The sequence below is a fragment of the Odontesthes bonariensis genome, chromosome 15 (genome assembly GCF_027942865.1).
Source record: "Odontesthes bonariensis isolate fOdoBon6 chromosome 15, fOdoBon6.hap1, whole genome shotgun sequence".
Taxonomy (NCBI): domain Eukaryota; kingdom Metazoa; phylum Chordata; class Actinopteri; order Atheriniformes; family Atherinopsidae; genus Odontesthes; species Odontesthes bonariensis.
Genome location: NC_134520.1, coordinates 4,975,044 through 4,996,482, shown reverse-complemented (window position 1 = coordinate 4,996,482; position 21,439 = coordinate 4,975,044). Strand labels below are relative to the sequence as shown.

General features: G+C 40.3%; 2 protein-coding genes across 3 annotated transcripts in view; both read right to left on the bottom strand.

Moving 5' to 3' along the window:
* Nucleotides 1-13,644, bottom strand: part of oca2 (oculocutaneous albinism II) — a 67,948-nt gene extending 54,304 nt beyond the window's left edge. Inside the window, exons 1-8 of the mRNA XM_075486213.1 lie at nt 13,560-13,644; nt 11,565-11,816; nt 5,729-5,824; nt 1,740-1,928; nt 1,446-1,503; nt 884-956; nt 460-617; nt 290-372 (exon numbers count right to left, since the gene is read on the bottom strand). Coding sequence (XP_075342328.1) covers nt 290-372; nt 460-617; nt 884-956; nt 1,446-1,503; nt 1,740-1,928; nt 5,729-5,824; nt 11,565-11,806 — 899 coding nt within the window. The 5' untranslated portion in view covers nt 11,807-11,816; nt 13,560-13,644. The remainder of the gene's footprint in view (nt 1-289; nt 373-459; nt 618-883; nt 957-1,445; nt 1,504-1,739; nt 1,929-5,728; nt 5,825-11,564; nt 11,817-13,559) is intronic.
* A 4,994-nt stretch (nt 13,645-18,638) lies between these two features.
* Nucleotides 18,639-21,439, bottom strand: part of herc2 (HECT and RLD domain containing E3 ubiquitin protein ligase 2) — a 51,023-nt gene continuing 48,222 nt past the window's right edge. For both annotated transcript variants that reach the window (XM_075484801.1, XM_075484802.1), the window contains exons 89-91: nt 21,334-21,439; nt 21,035-21,247; nt 18,639-19,595 (exon numbers count right to left, since the gene is read on the bottom strand). In XM_075484801.1, the coding sequence (XP_075340916.1) occupies nt 19,323-19,595; nt 21,035-21,247; nt 21,334-21,439 (592 nt within the window). In that variant the 3' untranslated portion in view covers nt 18,639-19,322. The remainder of the gene's footprint in view (nt 19,596-21,034; nt 21,248-21,333) is intronic.

Below are 21,439 nucleotides of genomic sequence, written 5' to 3'. Positions count from 1 at the left end.
TGTAAGAATACACAGTTTAGAAAAAACCTACACACAAACTAGCATCATTTATAGATCTTGTTTTAGTGACCTTGTGTTGTTTAAAAGATGTGATGTAGAGGCGTGTGGCGGTATACTGTGACATTACACCTGGTGAGGTTACAGATAAAAACAGAGAGCACAAAACTGTTGGCAGTCTTGTTATTGTGTTCATCCCCCCAAATAATCAGGTCTCAAATGAGTTTTTGCCCAACTGTTAGGTTCACATACACGCTAAAATCAGCTCAGTGTCATAGAGTATTTTGAGTACCTGCTGAGCATCTCAAAGGTTTTTGTTAAGACTTTCTGGTCACTCCGTTCAGTGTGTAGAGGAATGGTCCAATTGTAAGTCACCTGTTCCCAAACAGCAAAATATAAATGTTTCAGCTTTTCATTATGCAATGCTTCTCAAAGTAAAAATTGTCTCATAGAGGCTCTTGCCTGCTGAGTCCTCCTCCTGCGTTGCCCTGGCTGCTCAGACTGCTCCACCTGGATCAGGATGTACTCCTGGGTGGTGGCATCTATCACCCCTCCTGCAAAAGGCCCCGCCACCTGTAGCTTCAGCAAAGCGTTGTCTCGAAAGTCTGTCACATTCATTGCTGTGAGGCATAGATTGTCAAGAGAAAAATGTAGATGTTCAATGTGTATATGTTTGCAATGCGACTAGCACTAATTCTTTTGTAGACAAGAATTTGATGGAGTGCCCATACACAGCTGCTCAATGTTTCACCCGTTTCCTCTTGACTGTGACTTTATTACAGCTCTGCTGGGCCTTTGGCAGCCAATGTCTTACAATGTTTTTCTAATTTTAGAGCCAAACACGAAACAACAACAAGTGTCCACAATAACGCATGGGAAAGGATACAGAAGCTGTCTGTTGGAGAGACTGCCAACATCCTCCAGGGGTTGTCTCGATCGGGATACATACTGAAGAACAGCTGAGGCCAGAATAAAATCATCAGTGAGTACGTCTTTGTTATGACTGGATTTTCAAAGCACCCTGGTAAGGTGTTCCATATGTGAATATGTCATTCTCCTTTCAGAAATATGGGAAAGGTTTTGGGAAACCTGGAAATGTTCTGACTTAGTGTTTCATGAGATAAGTTGAGATTTTCAGAATAAGAAGCCATAGTCAGGTTTCTGTCCAGTGTCATCGCAGAACTATGTGCACAACTAGGGGGCAGAAAGCTGGGCTCGAGCCAGTTTCTTTGATCGAGTCAAGCTACTAAAAAGAGACACATCTCTTCAAACTACACTGAAAACATGAATATATCCTTCTAAAGACTCGCCTACATATGGATTTGCTTTAGTAAAAACACTATGCAACTATCTCGGTGACGTGTATTAGGAAAAGCAATTACTCAATTTGAAATATCACAGCTAACTTAGTCTTGTGTCTGTCATTCTATGGAGATGTAGACACTTACACTGCAGAGAACAACAATGGTAAACAAAGTGACAGTTTTGGAAACTCTGAGGCAGCATCTAAAAAGAGAGAAAAAAAAACACATTTAATACAATAGAGCAAAACACGTTAGTGAACTGTATACCACTTATACAACTGACTGTTTGCTAGATAGATTTGTGATGTGCTGCAGTAATAACCAATATAATAAATAACGAAAGGGCAGAAAAACATGCAAAAGGTATAGACTTCTTGGACTACTTCTGTCATTTATGGGAGGTAAATTAGGTTCTTCAGGTAAAATAAAGGGTCTCACTTGACACTGCTGGTGAGTCTAAAGCTGAGACTGCGGTTCTCCAGAGTGTCGTGCTTCTCAGAGGAGTTGGAGTGTGACAGGCTGGTGACCTCGCTGCCAAGTCGATACCGTCTCTCTATGTCCAGGGAGCCATTTTCCCAGGGCTCCTCCACTCCAACAAAGGGCTCATGTACAGTCATGTAGGTTATACTAGAAAAGAATAATCACTGGCATTCACTATCAGACGTTTGGAACACAGTCTCAGAGCAAAAAAGAAGCATTAAAAATTCCAGCTATATCTATCGAAGCTCTTTGATGAAAAATGTTTTGAATACTCATCAACAAAAACATGTCTCTGAAAGACTAGCATCCCATAATCCCGAGTTCATTACATGTGTTGCACATTGCTCTGAATTGAGTCTGTTGAAAAAAAAGGTTGTACACCAATGGAACAAGTTAAGCCATTTGTTTGTGCCATTGTGTTTGTTTCTTTTTCTGAATAACAAAAAAAAAATCATGAAGTTGCAGCTGATGAAGTTCTGTATGAAACTGCCATAAAAAAATCTAAACATTTAACCCACACTTCCTTATTAAGGAGCCACAATATAAATATCAAACAAATGAATGAAAGACCATTACAAATTTAATAAAAAAATTCAAAAATTTGTGTAAAATGTTGATTACAAGATACAGTGATTTCTATAGTTTTAACTAAATGTGATGTTATTTCATCATTCTAATTTACATAATGATCACTGTATGTTGTTCCAGCAAAAATCTTTTTTGAAAGAGGTTTGTATAATTCACTTTATTCAGTATGGTCACATTTTTCAAATATTGCTTCGTATCTGATGTCATGTCACTGAGCAAGCCCTATCTTCTCAGCTAATCACATCGCTGTCATGCATCTCCAGCTAGCAAGCTTGTAGCTCTTGTTAGCTTGACTGAAAAAAAAGACCATTTGTTTCCAAAGTTACTCCCTATTTACTATATAGTGCAATAACTGTCCACCATTTTATTTAAATGTTGAAATTTGATTGAGTAAATTTATCCTAAATATGGTTCCCACAAAAAATTGGCAATGGATTGAACTGAACAGCACTCATAGCATGTATGCTACATTCTATTAAAAATCAAAACACCCCATTTTAAGGGTTAATAGCTGCCACCAAAAAATTTTGACAGCAAGTGGGTATCCAAATGTCAGTTTAAAGGTGAACTACTAAGTGAATTACTTTGATTCATTGATATTAGGACCAATAAATTAGTGCTATTTCTACACAGCCAAAAACATGTAGTCTTTGCACTCTTTACGATTTTCTTCAGTTCTTTACTTTGATGTGAAAAAAGACTAAGCTGTAACCCTTCCTTGCGAGTTAGCCTGCAAGCTGAGGAAATTGAGGAAATTGACCAAGGCAAGGCAAGGCAAGGCAAGGCAATTTTATTTATAGAGCACAATTCATACACAGGGCAATTCAAAGTGCTTTACAGCTACATAAAATCACAAGAAGGCAATAAAACCATTAAAAAGGAATAAAAAAAATAAAAGAAAGAAATTAAAAAAGAAAGAAATTTAAAACCCATTAAAATAATCATTAATTAATTAAAAAGTGAAGAGTGCAGATAAAATACTTTCAGGTGTCATATGCACAGCTAAATAGAACTGTTTTCAGCCTGGATTTAAACATTGTCAGAGTTGAGGCCTGTCTCACATCTTCTGGAAGACTGTTCCAGATTTTAGGAGCATAAAACTGAAACGCAGCCTCACCTTGTTTAGTCCTGACTCTGGGCACCAGCAGGAGACCCCTCCCTGAGGTTCTCAGAGCCCGAGTTGGTTCATAAGGCTCTAACATGTCAGAGATGTAATTTGGCGCTTGACCGTGAAGAGACTTGTACACAAGCAGAGCTGTTTTAAAGTCTATTCTCTGAGCGACAGGAAGCCAGTGCAGAGACCTGAGCACTGGACTAATATGGTCGTATTTCCTGGTTCTAGTCAGGACTCGAGCAGCAGCGTTCTGGATGTACTGCAGCTGTCTTATAGCCCGTTTAGAGAGCCCAGTGAGCAGGCCGTTACAGTAGTCTAACCTGCTGGAGACAAACGCATGGATCAGTCTCTCTAAGTCTGGTTTAGACACTATTCCTTTGATTCTGGCAATGTTTTTTAGATGGTAAAAAGCTGCTGATGTTACAGATTTAATGTGGCTGTTAAAGTTCAGGTCTGAGTCCAATATTACCCCAAGATTTCTAACTTGATAGTTAGGTTTTAGGGAGAGAGTCTCAAGGTGACTGATAACACTTTCTCTTTGTTTCTGTGGGCCACAGACAATCATTTCAGTTTTGTCTGAGTTTAGCTGGAGGAAATTGTTTTGCATCCACACACTGATCTGTTCGATGCAGCGACACAGTGTATCTCCAGGCCCGTGTTCTCCTGCCGTCAGTGACACGTAGATCTGAGTGTCATCTGCATAATTGTGGTAGGACACATTATAGCTGCGTATTAGCTGGCCTAGTGGAAGCATGTACAGATTGAACAATACGGGTCCCAGGATTGACCCCTGGGGAACCCCACAGGTCATAGCTATTTGGTCTGAGACACAGTTACCAATTTCAACAAAATATTTCCTTTCCTCCAGATAGGACTTGAACCAGTTTAAAGCACGACCAGAGATTCCCACCCAGTCTTCTAACCTCTGTAATAAGATCGCATGGTCAACTGTGTCAAAGGCAGCACTCAGGTCCAGCAGAACTAAGACTGTGACTCTACTTGCATCTGTGTTCAGGCGGATGTCATTTGTCACCTTGATCAGAGCTGTCTCAGTGCTGTGGTGGGGCCTAAAGCCTGATTGGAAAGTATCAAAAGCATTGTTAGACAGGAGAAAGTCACTAAGCTGTTGGTATACAACTTTTTCTAGGACTTTGCCTAAGAATGGCAGGTTTGATATGGGCCGGTAGTTGTTCAGTACTGTGGCATCAAGATTGCTCTTCTTTAGAAGAGGCTTAATGACAGCAGTTTTTAAGGCCTTTGGAAATGTTCCAGTCTGGAGTGAGATGTTGACTAGATGAGCAAGTTGTGGTAACAAACTGCTCAGCACAGACTTTAGGAATCTAGTGGGCAACTCATCAAGGCAGCACGTTGATGAACTCAGACTGCAGATGGTCTCTTCGACTGTTTTGTCAGTAACAGGTGTGAAATGTGTCAGCTCTAGGTGTCTAGCTGGCTGCAGAGTAGTTATTTGTGTTGTGGAAATTATTGCATTTTTAATGCCTTGAACTTTGTCATTAAAGAATATTGCAAACTCATTACACTTGGATGTAGAAATGAGTTCTAAAGGCAGTGAAACTGGAGGGTTTGTTAATCTGTTTACTGTAGCAAACAGGACACAAGAGTTGTTACTGCAGTTTTTGATGATTTCAGAAAAATAACTCTCCCTTGTTCTACGCAAAGTCTGGTTGAACACATATAGCTTTTCTTTGTAAGTCTCATAATGAACCTGGAGCTTTGACTTGCGCCATTTCCGTTCGGCTCTCCGGCACTCCCTTTTCTGTGCCCTGACCGACTATTCTTTCAGCAGTCAGCAACAGCAGTCTTAGTCAATTTCAGGGCAGGAATTAAGATAAATGGTGTAATTGAACTGGATGTCACAGAGGATGGTTACTACTAACTAGCAGTGATAAGCACTTAAGATAAGCACTCTGAAAACTAAATCATGGGTTCTACCAGTGCAAAAACAGCTTCCTTTGCACACAGAAATCCATTAATCTCAATAAATAAGCAATTAGTCATCCTGTGTATGAACTGTGCTTATTTATATTTGCAGCAACAAACTAGGAACTGATTAGCTTCATTTGGAAGTGTGAAAAGTTTTTTAAGAACAATGGATCGGTTAATGAACTGCAGATTACTTTTATTTGTATCACAACTCATACATGTCATTACTAAGTTGTCAGTTAATTTGGTAAAGTAGTTTTGAGCTGCATTCAATATCTATAAAGGCTGGGAAAGTGCTCACCTGTCATCTTGAGAGAATCTCAACAGAGGCGACCTCTCTGTAAGGTTGGCTGAATTCGCTTTTCCTCTGAGAAAGTTCACAGCACTGAAATTATGCCTAAAACAAAACAAACAACAAAAGCAATGAAATACAGTGAGTTAAAATGCCTGGTGAATGCTGAGAATTGGTTTCTTTTACTTTAACTCCAATGAAGGACTTGAAGAAAAAGGTTTAGCTGCCAGTCACAGATAAAAGCAGTGCTGCTCATTATACAAAAGTGTCTGCCAGTTTCAAGGGGCCAAGGTCCCCCAGCTTCCACATAGCGGTTTAATTGACAACCAACAAACTTTTTTCTTTTTTTTACCCCTTCCCAAACAATAAGGGATTTACCCTTGCAGATATTTCATGACAATTGTTATGTAATGTGAAAGCTACCCACTCAATCAAATGTAAAATTATAGGCTCACTTGGCAAATCTTATAAACGAGAGAGAGAGAGATGAGATGTTTGTCAAAAGCTCTTTTTGCTTAAAATTCAGTCTTGCTAACAATTCAATCTTTTTAAGAATCCACACTTCTTTTTCCTACAAAGTAATGGGTGAAATTAGATATCCTCATGAGAAGTATGAGCCTGGACATGCGTTTGTGAAAATGTATTTGCTCTCTCGTTGCACATAAAACGCAACAGTGTAACCCATAATGCTCTATCTATGTCATTAGCATTGTTTAACAAGCCTGTTTAGCATTGCCTAACACACTGCAGACAGTTGGGTTCTTTGTATTATAAGGTTGTGGGATAAAGAGGTAGATTACATGCGGGTTGGTCTGCTGCATTAATGCTCTGCGATTCTCTTATACAACTACAAAGACATTTGCTGCATTTCTAAAAATGTTTTCTCCCCTCTTTTGTGAGTGACTTGAGTGACTGCTTGTGAAGAGGCTGTTTAGTTTCACTCCTTGCTGCACTGGACTACATACCATGCCACTCAGTTTGGGGTTTTCTTAGTAGTTTGGGTGAACCAGTATCTGTCTGAGCAACCAAGTCTCATGGCTAAACATGAACTAGTCACTTTCATTTCATCCATCTATCTATTTTCTACACCCACTTCATCCAATTCAGGGTTGTGGGGAGGCTGGAGCCTATCCCAGCTGCCTTTGGGCCAAAGGCGGAGTACACCATGTAAAGATCATTGGTCCATCAAAGGGCCATGAGATGGTTAAGGGTAAGAAAACATCATGTCTTGTATTAAAAGGGACTCTGTAATAACGTATCGCATCAAAATAATCTTTTCCTGGATTACTTGCTGTCCCGTAACCTTTCCATAATGTTTGCTGTACACACGAACCAAACGTCCTGTTATTTTTGCTAAATGGCACAAAAAAAAAAGATTTCATCTTCATCAGCAGAAAAATATAGTTTTATTTTATATATACATATATTATATAATATTTTTGCATCTGTTCTTCTTTACTTCTCTGTTCGTGTTGTTTTTTTCCCCCAAATTTTTGCTGCCAAACTGGCCCAGTTTGGGGATCCACAGGTTTGAAGGGTGCTTTCTTGATGTGTTTGTGTTCCTTTTCTTTTCTCCCAAACTTTGTAGGGACGTTCTTAGGCCAATGTTTAAGAATTCTGAGTACAGTTTCCTGGGTACCTCAGTGTTGACACACATAGGGTAGGATAGAAGTCTCAAAACTGAGGTACACAGGAAACTATACTCAGAACTCTTAAACAGTCCCAAAATGGCAACTTGTTGTCTCTTGAATTCTCCCTTGTGAATTTGATGGTGACCAGAGTTGATGTGTTCAGGGAGGGCTTCCACTACTATTGTTATTTTTTTGTGAATAACTGGGCTGAGAGATAAGACCACAGACCATAACATAATCTTTTTTAATGTTGTTGTTTCTTTATCAGTTTTTACTGCCAATGTCTGGTGATTTCCTCCTGGTAAGAGTTGTCTCCAGATACCGCAGGCACTGTTCTAACAAAGCTTGAGATAAACCCACTGTACACCAACTACCCAAAACCAAATAGAAGCAAGACAAAGCTAGCCACTAGCCAAAATCAGCTAAACGGAGGGTAAACACTGGCATTTGTGTGCGCCTTGTGCTCTGAGTAAATACTGGGCACAAGGCATACACAAACAATTGTAATCAAGCAACTATTTTCTGCCAAGTAAGCCTCATGCAACAATGGAACTCCGACAGTGCCAACAGAAAGTTTGCAGACTTTCATGTTTTTGCATTTGTTATCTTTCTAACTCATAGTGCATTTTTCCAAATTTGTCCTCACACATTTCTCTACAATGAGGAGGCAAAAGCAGATCTTCTTAGGCTTTTATAGTTTGTTTGTTTTTTGATAATAAAAAACCTCTGACTTTTCCTTTGGACGTTCCTCACATTAGTCTTGGTAGAGTTGGTCGAGTTCAACCATTTTCAGTCTCTTCATAGGCCTTCAGTCATTCCAAACAAAAGCAACATCTGTTTTTTGGCAAATTGCTTCTGGTGTGATCTTGTTGAAACGATAGATAGAAACCTAGGATCCATCTTTCTATCTATTCTCACATGTTTCCTTTTTCCCCCCAGTGATGTTGCCATCACCATGTTTGATTGTAAGGATGGTGTAACTGATGTGACACTCTGTGCCTATTGTGTTTTGAGGTACCTAAACACCCAGTGGGCACATATGAGCACAGTTTTAAATGTTCTTGATTATTTCTCTTTGATTCAATTGCACACATGAGAAGGACAGCCAGGTTGTAGAAGCATTGCAAAGACAGCTGGTAGAAGCAGAGTGCAACAAAGTTCAGATGAATTTCAGAACAAGTGCCTGCAGACTTAATCACTTAATTCATAGCTGAGTCTGAACCAATTTGAAAAACTTGAAAGGGTCTGGAATCTTTTTCTTGAAACTTTAGTATTCCTATTACAACAAAGTTGCAATCAATAGATCAGTGTACTTTGCTTCTCTGATAAACCTTTAAGCCTAATTAACTCCATGTTCATGTTCCACCCATCACCATCACCAACAACGCAGTGTCTGCTGTGGAATCCTTCAGGTTTCTGGGCCCCACAATCTCTCAGGACCTGAAGTGGGAGACCAACACAGTCACTACCATCAAAAAGGCACAGCAGAGGTTGTACTTCCTGCGGCAGCTCAGGAAGCTCAACCTACCTAAGGAGCTGCTGATCCAGTTTTACACCGCCATTGTTCAGTCTGTTCTCTGTTCATCCATCACCGTTTGGTTCGGATCAACCACCAAACAGGAAAAAAACAGACTGCAACGGACAATAAGGTCTGCAGAGAAGATTATTGGTGTCAGCCTGCCCTCCATCCAGGATCTGTACCTGTCCAGAGTCAGGAAACGGGCAGGTTACATCTCTGCAGACCCATCACACCCTGGACACAAACTGTTTAAACTCCTCCCTTCTGCAAGGCGCTACAGAACTCTGTACGCCAAAACAACAAGACACAGGAACAGTTTCTTCCCTCAGGCTGTCTCTGTGTTAAACAGCTAAAACCGGACTTCAGTGTTTCATCCTTGCAATTTGCACTTCTGATTTAATCTTGTTCTATGTCTATTTCTTTGTCTATTTTTTTTGTAATTGTTGCACTAAAGAGAGTGAGGTGTAACCGGAGTCAAATTCCTCATGTGTGTCCACACACCTGGCAATAAAGAGCGATTCTGATTCTGATTCTGATTCTGATTCTGATGTGAGATCCTCCATCATGTTACAGTGCTGTGTTCAAATGTACTTTTGAAGTGCCAGACAGATACTGACAGCTGCAGCATTCTTTCTTTTGAAGTATCTTGGCTCGAAAAGCATTTCCAACTTGTCAGATGCAGTCATATTCAGAATTTAACAGAAATTGTTCTTCTTCATGTAATTTATAAACTAAACAGGAAATTACAGGAGGCCAGTGGACAGGACCTGCTCTCAGAGGGAACCTCTGGCTTAGTCTTATGAGTACATTTCCATTGTGTCTTAATTTAACAGTCGGCTGTCAACCTCATTATGATGTTTAGCTTGAATTCTTGAAAAGAATGTATCTGATTACTGTAGAAATCACATATTTCAACAACTATTCTGATCCACTGGACCATTCAAGAGATAGACAAATACCAGTCGTAGTCCATTCATTTTTATTTAATACTTTGACTTACTTTATGAAGCAAGAAATTCTTTAGTTTAATCCTCATAACGTCATGGCCACGGGCTTGTGATTAGTACCCCAGAGAGTCTCAGATACGTGCCTACTGCCAAACACATTTAAGCCTGTGTGTGTGTGTGTGTGTGTGTGTGTGTGTGTGTGAATGCTCATAGTTCACAAGAAACTTTGAGTTTTCCACCTATGTTCCTGCATCCCTTACAGGATTTAACTAATAGGGCATGTGTTATGGGTTTCTGCATGTGTGATTCAAAATCTTGTTATGTCTCTAAGTCAGAAAACCCACAGGGAAGAGGGAGTGACTTCTAATCTTTTTGCTGTCTGTAACATACAGATCAGCAATGGCATGAGGAGTCTGGTTATAATCAATATTTTTCTTGCTGTTTTGTCACTAAACCCTTTTGAAAAGCCCAAACCCAACAATGAATCGATTTTAATTGGAGCCCTCGATAAAAAGCCAGGTGGGACTACAACTTAATCTTCTGTGTAACAGAGTTCATTCGTTGTACAGAAACTTAGATATCATCTATGAGCCCTTAAGTGACACGCTGTAGTTTATTTGAGTCAATCTCACAAACAATTAAGATTATAAACTCACTTATAAACTACTTCCACAGTTTACTTATAGTTGTTTGCCAAACCCATTGGCAGAGTAAACAGGAGCAGACTGCAAACCACTGTCAAGACTTCATCACAAAATTACTGAATGCAGATCTGGATCTGGGTCAACACTTGAAATCCCTTGTGATTTGGGCTAAACTTTTTTTTTTTTTTATGCCTTTAATGATAGGAAAGTCGGAGAGAGACAGGAAGCAGGGGGCAGAGAGAGGGGGAAGACATGCAGCAAAGGGCCATCTGGTGCGGGACTCAAACCGGGGCCAGCTGCAGGGAGGACTGTAGCCTCTGTACATGGGGCGGCTGCTTAACCCACTACGCCAGCACCGACCGCCCTAATTTGGGCTAAACTTTAATGAGTCCTTCCATAGCCCATGCTGCAACTCTCCATTAACTTTCATAAGATTCTGATTTATTCAGCAAATAAATCAATCCCATAAACTCCTTCGCGAATGTAAACATATCCATTTTACTTATCTGCAAACCATGGAAACATTCAGTCCAAAAGGTTTTTGTCCATGTATACATATAATCTCAATGTTTTTTAACAAACATCCACCAATATGCCTTAAAAACAGCAAACAAAACCTGTATTTGGAAATTGGAGGGGTGGTGGTGGAATAAGTTGCCAGAGTGAGAAAAGTGAGTTTGACTCCAATCCAAGACCACCTTTTCTCTTTGCTTTGCCTCGGATACTGTGGTTCCACTCTGTGGTGAATGCTAAAAGAGACCATTTTTCCCCTTTTATTTTTTTGTTTAGGTTTAGAGAATGATCATGGGTTGACATGAAATACTTGGAAAAAAATGTTTATTACTGAGATGAGACAAGCCCATGGTTTTTAAATGTTTTTACTCTGGGCTGCAGTTGGCGAAAGCAGAAATGTTTTAGGAAAGGATTAGCTCTCCAAAATGCTCATTAAGAGCTGTTTCATTTAAACATGTAAATGATCAATAGTAGGAACAAATGAGAGTGTGGCATGGTGCCACAAAACGAATTCTCAATGGCATTATTGGAGTAGCAGTAGTTAGTTTAGTTAATGGTACCAGTCGTGATGATTGTAGCATATTATCATACCTGTCCTCTTGTCTAACAGGGACAAATCCCTCGGTATGGATGACGCACTGTCCTGATGGCAGAACAGCTGACTGTTGAACCTTCTGGGTGTCTCCCCTCTCTGAGATGCCCTGAAGCAGACGCAGCTCTCCAAAGTTCCCTGCAACCGCCTCTGGTGACCGCATGCTGCCCCTGCCTTGGTGGCCTTGGGCCGAAGTCTGAGACATCTCAATCTCCAGATTGGTTTTGTTCTCCAAATACATGTTGAGTTAGCTGCAGGGTAGAAGGAGAGAAAGGTTTGTTTGTTTTTGGGAAAGTTATCATACTTTTAAGTTGATATGACTATCACAGAAAGCAAACTAACTGCTGCCACTTCAAATGTGACCAACTGCCTCTTGGTACCGTGGACACAGAGCCTGCTGCAATAAAAACCACGAGAGCTGTGAGAGTCAACCATTTTGGCTGAAGGCCAAAATACCAAAAACAAGGAGCTGAAATCCTTAGAGGCTCGTTGGAGTTCAGAGAAACCACCATCAGGTGCTACATTTCTGTGATCACTACAAGAGATCAAATGCAAAGAAGCATGTCATCCACTGCTGAAATATTTAGTGCCTGCAGCTTTAAAGTTACAAGAGCAACTTTTCATTTCAGTTACAGATATGTCGACATTTTGAATTCTGCTATCATGTTTTATCATCTTTATCTCGTTGCAAATGTCTTTACCTGCTTCAAGGCATTCAGTTTTTCAATGTTATTCATGAGCTGATCTCAATTGTGCAAGTCCCCTAAGTTGAGTTATTAACCTTGTGAACTTGTCCATAAGGTGTTTTCATGTGATATGAGACAAATCATAGGCAAAATTAGTCATCAATCTTTCATCTGTTGATTTCCTCTTTGATTTTGTAGGGCATAGTCTTAGAAAAGTGAGGCCCATGTATTCTACGTAGAAGATTGGAGGAGCCTGTCCTGTAGGGCTATACACTTATCCCACGTTCCTTGTGAGGAACCAATGAAATGATGAGCTAAAGCAAGCAATGAGTTGCTGTTGGCCGTGCCAGATCAATATATTTATAGATCTCTGTTTACAAAGTGAAAAATCAAGGTCTGGACTCTTAAAGAAGCAATTTTAAGGCTTTTTTTTGAGGATTCATAACTGCTGGAACTTTTATAATACTGACTTTACTCTCTCTGGGTGAAAGGGAACAAAGTACGGAGATAATCATCCTTTAGCGCTGATATAGATCTTATAGTTTGCTGTGAATGCAAACTTAATCTGATATGATATAGTCAGAGGTTGAAAGCAGCCACAGCCCTCTTGTCGTTCATGAAAGCACAAAGGCTGCATGAGAACGATAGGATTACTGCGCACATGAAGGGCACGAGAATTCAAGTGTGAGATTTGAGCTCCTTAAGAGTACATTACAGTGTTTTCACTGTGTTTTTCCAGATGAGAAAAAGCAAATACCTGTAAGTCTTAACCCCAACATGTCACATTGAGTCATTTGTTTCATTTTCAATGTGCCAATCATCTGTGAGTTTTGAAGCTGCACCGTCTGTTAAGCATTTTTTTCATTTCAATACACATGAATGAATATTTCTCAGAAAATTCTACAGTGTTTCACTTCCCTGCTGGTGTTTAGTTCCACCTTGTATAACACACTTGTCAAATGCTTGTGATGTGCCCCATTGTAAGTAGAATGGTCCTTTTGTACCACATCCTGTGTGTGACGCCAAAAGCAAACAGCTTTCTTTCAATTTTCCATCCTCTTTCACAGCAATTAAACATTCAAGATTGAAATCTGATTAACTCAAATGGGATTAATGACAGCAACCGCAAACTGCAAAATTGAAATAGAACTGTCACAGGTCTCAGACAGTTCTCCTTTTAACTCTTATTATATTTCTTCTCGGATCTTCTTAAACAAAGCCCAATTGTTTAGTACAGTGTTGTAACAGAGTGCAACTTACATATTTATGCTGGCAATGAAACAAGACTGAGATGAAGGTTAAACTTACCGTGACAAACGGGAAGAGAAGTAGTTCTAGATGAAGATGACGTTGAAAAAAAGAGCAATGATGATGACAGTGATGACGATGTGATGAATTCCTAATGGCAAAATCACACACAAGTCACAGAAACGATCTGCTAAAAAACAAAAAAAGGAAGAAGAAGAAATTAATTTGAAAAGTCGTCACTGATGCCGAGACTGCCTCCAACTTTGATTTTACTGTTGCGGTTGTATGTGGGCACAGTGTCGGGGGACAAAGACAAGAGGCTGAGGTTTTTCTTCTCTCCTGTGCTCTCCCCAGCAAAAGAGGGAGATGTTCCTGAGCCATCAGAGTATGGAGGAGGTGGGTAGGGAAGAGAGGAAAGGGAGGGCAGGGTGGGTTCGCAGAGTTTAAGCAGCTCAACACAAAACTTTCCTTTTCAGTCGCTCATTAGTCCTCTTTTTGTTTCTCACAGCCAAACTCCCCACGGCTGTTAGCCGCCTGCCCCTTCATCATCATCATCGCTCCAGATACACCACTAAAAGGAACATTTCATGACATTTTATTGAACTAAATGATGACAACCTCAGCCCTAAGGGGAGGTGAAACCAGTGACTGTGGGGCAGACACAGAGCAACACAGAGTGTTTGATCGAAATTTCAACAGTTAAACTTTTCCACGTATTACTTCTCACAATGGGTTGTTGGGTTTTTTTTGTTTGTTTTCTTTGCCACTGCATTATATCATACAAAACTCACTCAAACAACCGGTCAACCCGACCACAAAAAAAAAGTTAGAAAAATTTAATTTTAATGAATATTTATAAATTATTTAAATCAAGACAAAAAGATCCTGAAATGGTTTTCAGTCAGAACCCAGAGGGAGAAAGGTGATGAATTTAGAAAAGTGAGAAATCAAACAGGCCAAACAGATGGTGGATCATGTATATTCTCAGGTTAGACTTGATAAATGGTCTCTCACATCAACTGACCCCCAGTTATAATCATCTTAGAGAGCGAGGTTCAAGCCCCAAACCCTGAGGTAAAATAATCTGAGCATAAACCCAATCCCATTTGACCCATAAATAATCTGATCTATCAGCACCCAGATATTTTTAACTGTGGTCGAAGACGTGCAGAGGAATAAAATGATTAAACACCAAGCTAATCTTTTATTACATTGTTGCTTTTTATGGCCCTTTTTTCCATGAATTAAAGTGGGGTTTTTGGGGGGGGTTTCTTGCTGCTATTGGCTGCTATAACAAAATCAGGGAGTGTCTCTTTAATTTAATCTCTTAATACATCTGCCTTTGACCCAACACAACTGAGCAGATTACAATTTTATTGTTCCACCATCCATGAGGGAAAGTCAGTGAACCACACTAACAGAACCTAAGTAATTAGAAACTCCCACCACTGAAAATGAATAAATAATCTGAAAATTATTCATCCGGTGCACTGATAAAAAAACAGCTTTTTTTCTCCTCCATTCGTAGAAAACAGCAAGGACAATGATTTCCATTGTCTGCAGTCACCTGGTCTGGACTCGGGGTGTCCTGAGACACCACAGGATAAAAGCTTCCCAGAGAAGATCCCCTGAGGGTCTGGTGGCACACTGATCTTGTGGGCTGAAAACGTGAAATCCACGAACAGGAGCAGAGCAATCACGTGAACAAACATAGCCAAAAGCACCAATGAGGACTGAGGGACATGAGGAGGATGTTTGTTTCTTATTCAACTGCAAACTAACTGTGGTTTTCAAGAATACAACCTGAGATAGTGAGACACTTTACGGGAAGGTGTTGGTGTACCCTGCCTGTCTGTCGCAGCCCTGAAAAGGATGAAGTGGTTATGGAAAACGAATGAATGGAGATTTTGCATTAAGGCCAGATAAAGACAGACACAGGCAGGGTTTTAACTGTCATCCTTTGCCTACCATGTTCCTCAAAAGCTTTGGACTCAGAAAATACTCAAGTGCCATGAGAAATATTCTAACTTTAAAACAATTGAAAGTAAATTAGAGGCTGGCAATTTCACAATGAAAACAGTCCCGCCTGAGGAGCAACAGCTTGGATAAGAGTCGCTATGTGAAAGTACTGTGTGCTTTTCAAACAACAGTCATGGTAGATTATAGACTAGCTAGACTGGGAGTTTGAATAAGGAATTTCCACACACACACTGACGTAAGACTGACTGACTGCTCAGCGTGCCAAAAATTCCCACATTCAGACACTTAGGACTGTCAAGACTTGAAACGCTGTAAACACACTGCGTGTCAATGCTACCAAGGCGCGTTTTTTAGGGTCCATGCTGCAGAAAAGTAGCTCTTTGTTTGTTTGTGCTGTTATGTTGCATATGTGTTTGATCCATTATGATTTCCAGCTTTGTTTTTAAAAAGCTTCATTAAACTCAAGGGTTTTCTGGAAAACTTCAAACTGTCCTTTAAAACCTTTTATTTCCCAGCCTATGGAGAAACTGGAGACATGAAATAAAGAGTATTAGAGAGTTTAAACCAAACCTTTTTCGTGGATATTAACATCAGGCTTGAAGGGTAAACTTGTGCATTTTATCAGGTCGAAATGGGTTATAACGGGTAAAAATAGTCTTTGAACGGGTGCTCTGTAGATGGTTTTTCTGAATTTCAGAAAAATCTAACAAACTGTTTCAGTGTTACAACCAGGCTCATTGGACTACAACATGAAATGGAGACTGAAAGCAAGGTGTTAATAAAATATTTAAGGGCTGAAAGTATAAAAAATAAAGGAATAAAAAAAATAAAAGTCCAGGCAAAATTAATGCACATCTTCAAAGGTGCAGGAACGGGTTCTTTGATGAAAACCCTTAAACACAATCCATAACGATCCATTTCCAACCTACTGCTCCTCCAGCACAGGTGGCAGGAGAGTAATATTCTCAAGTCCCCGAGAAGGATCATGTTTCAGCCTAAAGTACATTCTTTCTACCTCCCTCTACTATTTGCCTTGGCCACACGTCAACACACCAGCACGTTATGACGACACTCTGCCACTTCCTGGTTGGGTTCAGCAAAAAAAAATTGCTTCCTTACGGTAAGAAACCAAAGCATCTTGGGTTAGATAGATTGAAAAAATGGATTTGGACTAAAATGTATTCTTTTTACTATGCCACCCTTTAACTTCTAACTAACTAAAATCCCTGAATCTGAATATATGCATGACAGGGGCTCTTTGAGGTACTTTAAACACTCAGCTCCAAATCAGATTTTTAAGTTTCCTCTCAGCTTTACTTTATTTGGTTATTTCACAAATTTTTATCATAAAAGTATAAATATACATCATAATACATACTGTTGTAGTGGTCTGTTCTCTTATCTCTTGACCAAAGATTTGAGTTACTTTCTGTTTCTCATGTCATTTAATTTTTTATATGAAATCTCACATGCACCATGGCTTTTGTTTAAACCCCTCCTTCAACCAACCAGGCCCATGTCTGTGACATCATCCGCCCTGTTGCTGCAAGACTCCAAACTCTGCATCCCAGTGCTTTCGTGTAATAGTGTTGTGGGTTTCTTAGAGTCTATTTACAATACAAGAGTGGGTCTCTGAGCCATAGTCAGTAGACATTGATTTGCAGTACAAATAAAAAAGGACCAGCACTGGAGAAACACAATCATAAGCCAGAATGGTGTCATGTCCACCTCCCACGTGCAGTCACATGCTGCTGCAGACACATGGAGCTGCCTGCTCTTTAACTGTGTCAACCATCCTGCACCCTGCATGATCTGAATGCAGCAGCTAAAAACCTTTACGCTTACACGCCGAACAGCGTGAACAAACAGTCGTCATTAGAGACCGTTTCAGTTCTTGTACTTACACTATATTCACCTCAGAGACACATTTCAGTGGGTTTTTTGACCCATTTATCTACATTCCTTTCATGTGAAGAATCTATCGGACATCTAGAGGACTGATCAATTTGGCAAGTAGAGCTCTGTATGTCTCTCTGTAGCTTTACACATCCAGAGTAATGCACTGATTGAAAATTGAATGTGACCTTGAGAGGATCATATTCTTATGTAACAAAATAACTTGGCAACTTTCCCCAAGTCTAACAGAAGACCTTCATTTGATGTTGACCGAGCCTCCGAATTTATTCCAAACATTCCTTTGCAAATACTTTGAAATTTGCTTTCCTCTGTGAATCTCTAATTTTTTTAAAGGTTTTTGTGAATGAATTAACCGTGCTGGACATAATAAGAAGACGTAAAACCAAAAATCCTAAAAACCTGCGTCATGCCTCCTCTCATGAGCATGACCATTCTTAGATTCTGATGTTAGGGGAGCTTTCTCCTATTTAACAGAGGTTGTTCATTCCTCAGCTCCACTCTCTTCCCTCTCTGCCTGTCGTTAGCCTGGACTTTGCTGAAGAGCACCTGACTCCCACCAGAATCTTGTGCTTTGTTATTACAACTGGGGTGGGGAGGGGGCACTAAGTCTAGAAGGAATGCTAATGATTTTTAAGCCAAATCCAACCTACATAAAACAGAGGGTTTTTCTTCTCGTGACTCCACGGAGCTTTGCATGAATTTACAAGCAGTACAGCACACACACACACACACACACACAGAGTGGGCAACATACTATTGTCAGTACTACTGTGAAGAGTAGGTGGGGGTATGGCATTACCTTTTTTTCCCAGCATGAGAAGGAGGTGCTGCCCCTCATGTTGCCGATACCATTACGTTACACAGGTCATTAGATTTCTTTAATCCCACAAGGCTAAAGGGTAACACTCCCACCACAGTCCTGCAATAACCTTTTGTTCCATATATTAAGTAGGATTCTTAAAACTGGAAAAAGAAGAAGAAAAAAACAAGACTAAATTTGCAGCTAAAGAGGGGAAAACCTAAATGCCCTAGTTTGGAAGAATTCAGTGCAATAGTGTCATAGATGGAGCACATTTTTAACAACCATTTCAATGCAACAATGACCTCCAGAAAACATTGTCTAAAGAATTATGTAGCAAAATAAAAAATTTAAAAAAATCATGGAAATGCCTGATTTTGATATCTGCTTGCATCAGCTCGTGATTAATTTGCCTCTACAAAGCACAAACACACAACCACAGCTTAGGGCGTCATTAAATGAAATCCTTACTCTTTTCTGCTTTATTTATTAAGAGAAATGTATTAACATTTAATATGCAGGAATGAGACCTTCTGTGAATACATGGCACGATCATATTATATACATTCTTTAAGGAGACGGTGCACAAACATGGTGGAAGGTAGAGGGTAAATACAAGAATCTTAAAATGACTCTTCTGTGGGCTCTGACTGAAGTGAGCCGTGTGAGTTAAAAATGTTTTTCTTTTATTTATATAAAGAAACATGGCTGTTACCAAGAAACAAAAATGATACTACTGTTGTTGCACATCAATTTCTATATACAATCTAGAGACAGGTAATTCACACAAACCAGAGGGAAGAAATCTACCACAGTGCTAGGCTGGAGCCTTATTTTCTTCTTTTTTTTTTTTTTTCCCAACTTTATAACTATAGTAATATACGTAATCCCCATGTAACACAACAATCACATGTGCAGCTGATCTCTCAGCTTCATTTTAAAGAAACTTAATCAGAGCAAACAGGTGTTTTTCTTTAACTTCTAATGCTTTTAAAGCTCATTGCACATCCCCCCCACAGACTTTTGTGTCTTAGCAGAATGCCTGTTTGAATGTGTGCATTATTAGGTGAGATTAATGTAGCTTCTCTGTGGCCGCGCATCTTCGACCTGCCCTTCTGTAAAAAGGTTCAGTGTCCTGTTAAGTAATCCTGTGTGGAGTCGGAGGCGAAGGAGTCGGCGTCCTCGTTATCGGAGTCTTCGCTGCTGTCGTCGGCCGCGGGCTCTCCTGACAGGGCGATGCGGGCGTAGTCGTCTGTGTCGATGGACTTGCAGAAGTGAATGGCGTATTTCAGCTTCTCCTCCAGCACCTGTTTACACGAGTACCTGGGCAGCTTGAGCAGGAAGAAGCACGTGTAGGACTCTGGCAGGAAGTGGTCAGGAGGGTTGTATTTATCCAGCACCTGAAGACCAACGCAAACGATATTAGCATGTAGAATGCCTTCAAATCACTTTGAAGATGAAGGTACGCTATGAAGCTTTACATGGCCTAATGATCAGGGATTTCAAACAGTTCATTTAAGTTAGAATTTGGCATTGTTGCTGACATTCACCTGCATGTCATGAGCTGGAAGCATCGCTGTGGTATGTAAAGAAAGACCACACAGTTCAAGACAACATGAAATATGTGGGTAAACAAGATACTACCTGGACCTGGAGTTGCTTCAAATGAATATACGGAATGACGGGCATATAAATGATGAAAATCGCAGGATTCATCCAACTCAAATTGTAAAAGAGTGGTTCAGGGAACACGAGATTTTTCTTTCTTTTTTTTTTCTGACCTTTACCTCATTGGAAATCTTTTGGATCTGTTGGAGAATATTTGCACAGCGGTCACACTTTTCCATCACAACTACAAAACCTGGTGAGAAATGAATGCGACTCCAGATGGAAATACGATGTTGCGACCATGAATAAGCTCATCAAAATGATGTGATCAAAGTTAAAGGTGGCCCAACAAAATATTAGAGTGTGACTCTTTTAGCCAGACCAAAACCCCAATTCCTAAAAAAGCTGGGACGCTGTGTAATATGTACATATAAGAAAAATAAATGATTTGTAAATTTCATAAACCAATATTTTATTCATAATAAAACCTAGAAAACATAACAAATGTTTAAAGTGAGACACTGCACTATTTCATGAAAAACATTAGCTCGTCTTGAATTTAATGGCGGCAACACGTCTGAAAAAGGTCGGGGCCTAAATAAGGCTGGAAAGCACAGAAGCTGGACGGAGGGTCGAAGGTGATCCACTGCTGATACGCCTCTGAGCCAGCAAGGGAAGCAGTAAGAAACAGGCCCACCTCGTCTGTGCTTACACACATCAAGCCAGCAAAGCGGAACCGGCTTGATGCGTGTAAGGACAGTGCGACGCTTGGCTAGCCAGCTCTGTTCGGGATGTGTGATTTACATGGAGGAACAGCGGCGGGTTAACGTGGATGTCCACCAGAGAATAGATAGTAAAATGCTGACAAAAATAGATCCGACCTGGATATGAAGTCTCAAAAATAAATGATTGGACCCTCTAATTTAGCTTTTTTTAGTGACCACCAATCAAATTTTTGATCAGAGCACCTTTAACATACATCAATACTAGCAGTTGGTCCCAGCTGTGCCGCAGTCAAAGGTTTGGCCTAAAAAGGAACGGTGTGGTATTTTTCTAAAAATCTAAATGTGTGGAAAGAAGCAAAGAATCAGCTAATAAAAACAAGGAGTTTACGCAAAACTATGTTTGCTTGCTAGCAGCTTTCTGAGTCCTTTTCTTTTTTCCATAAAAACTCGCACAACAAAACAAAACAAAACCCCCCCAGCTCATAAAATTGTGTCCATTGAGTTACCTGCACAACAAAATCCCGGCCCCGGAAGTCAGCGATGGTGCGGGGCAGCCGTGTGCGACCCCAAACAAACCTCAGGAAAAGGGACCTCTCAGTGTTGGAAAAGGACTCCATCACCTCCCAAAACCACTGGATGAGCGGCGCCGTCGGCTCGACGCCCTTGTAAGTGGCCACCGATTTCAGCAGGTGAAGTGGGATGTCGGGACTTCCGCACACCTGAAGAGAAGCAAAGATATCCATGTAAATCTGCAAACAGCCAGAGAACAAAGGCGACTCCACGGGTGAAAACTGCTCTCCCTTACCATGGTTTCCAGCTCGTAACCAGTGAAAAGTGACAGCAGAGGGACGGGAACGACTCGAGCCATTCCCTCGCGCACCGCGGACACCTGCTCATCAAACTCGTGGAGT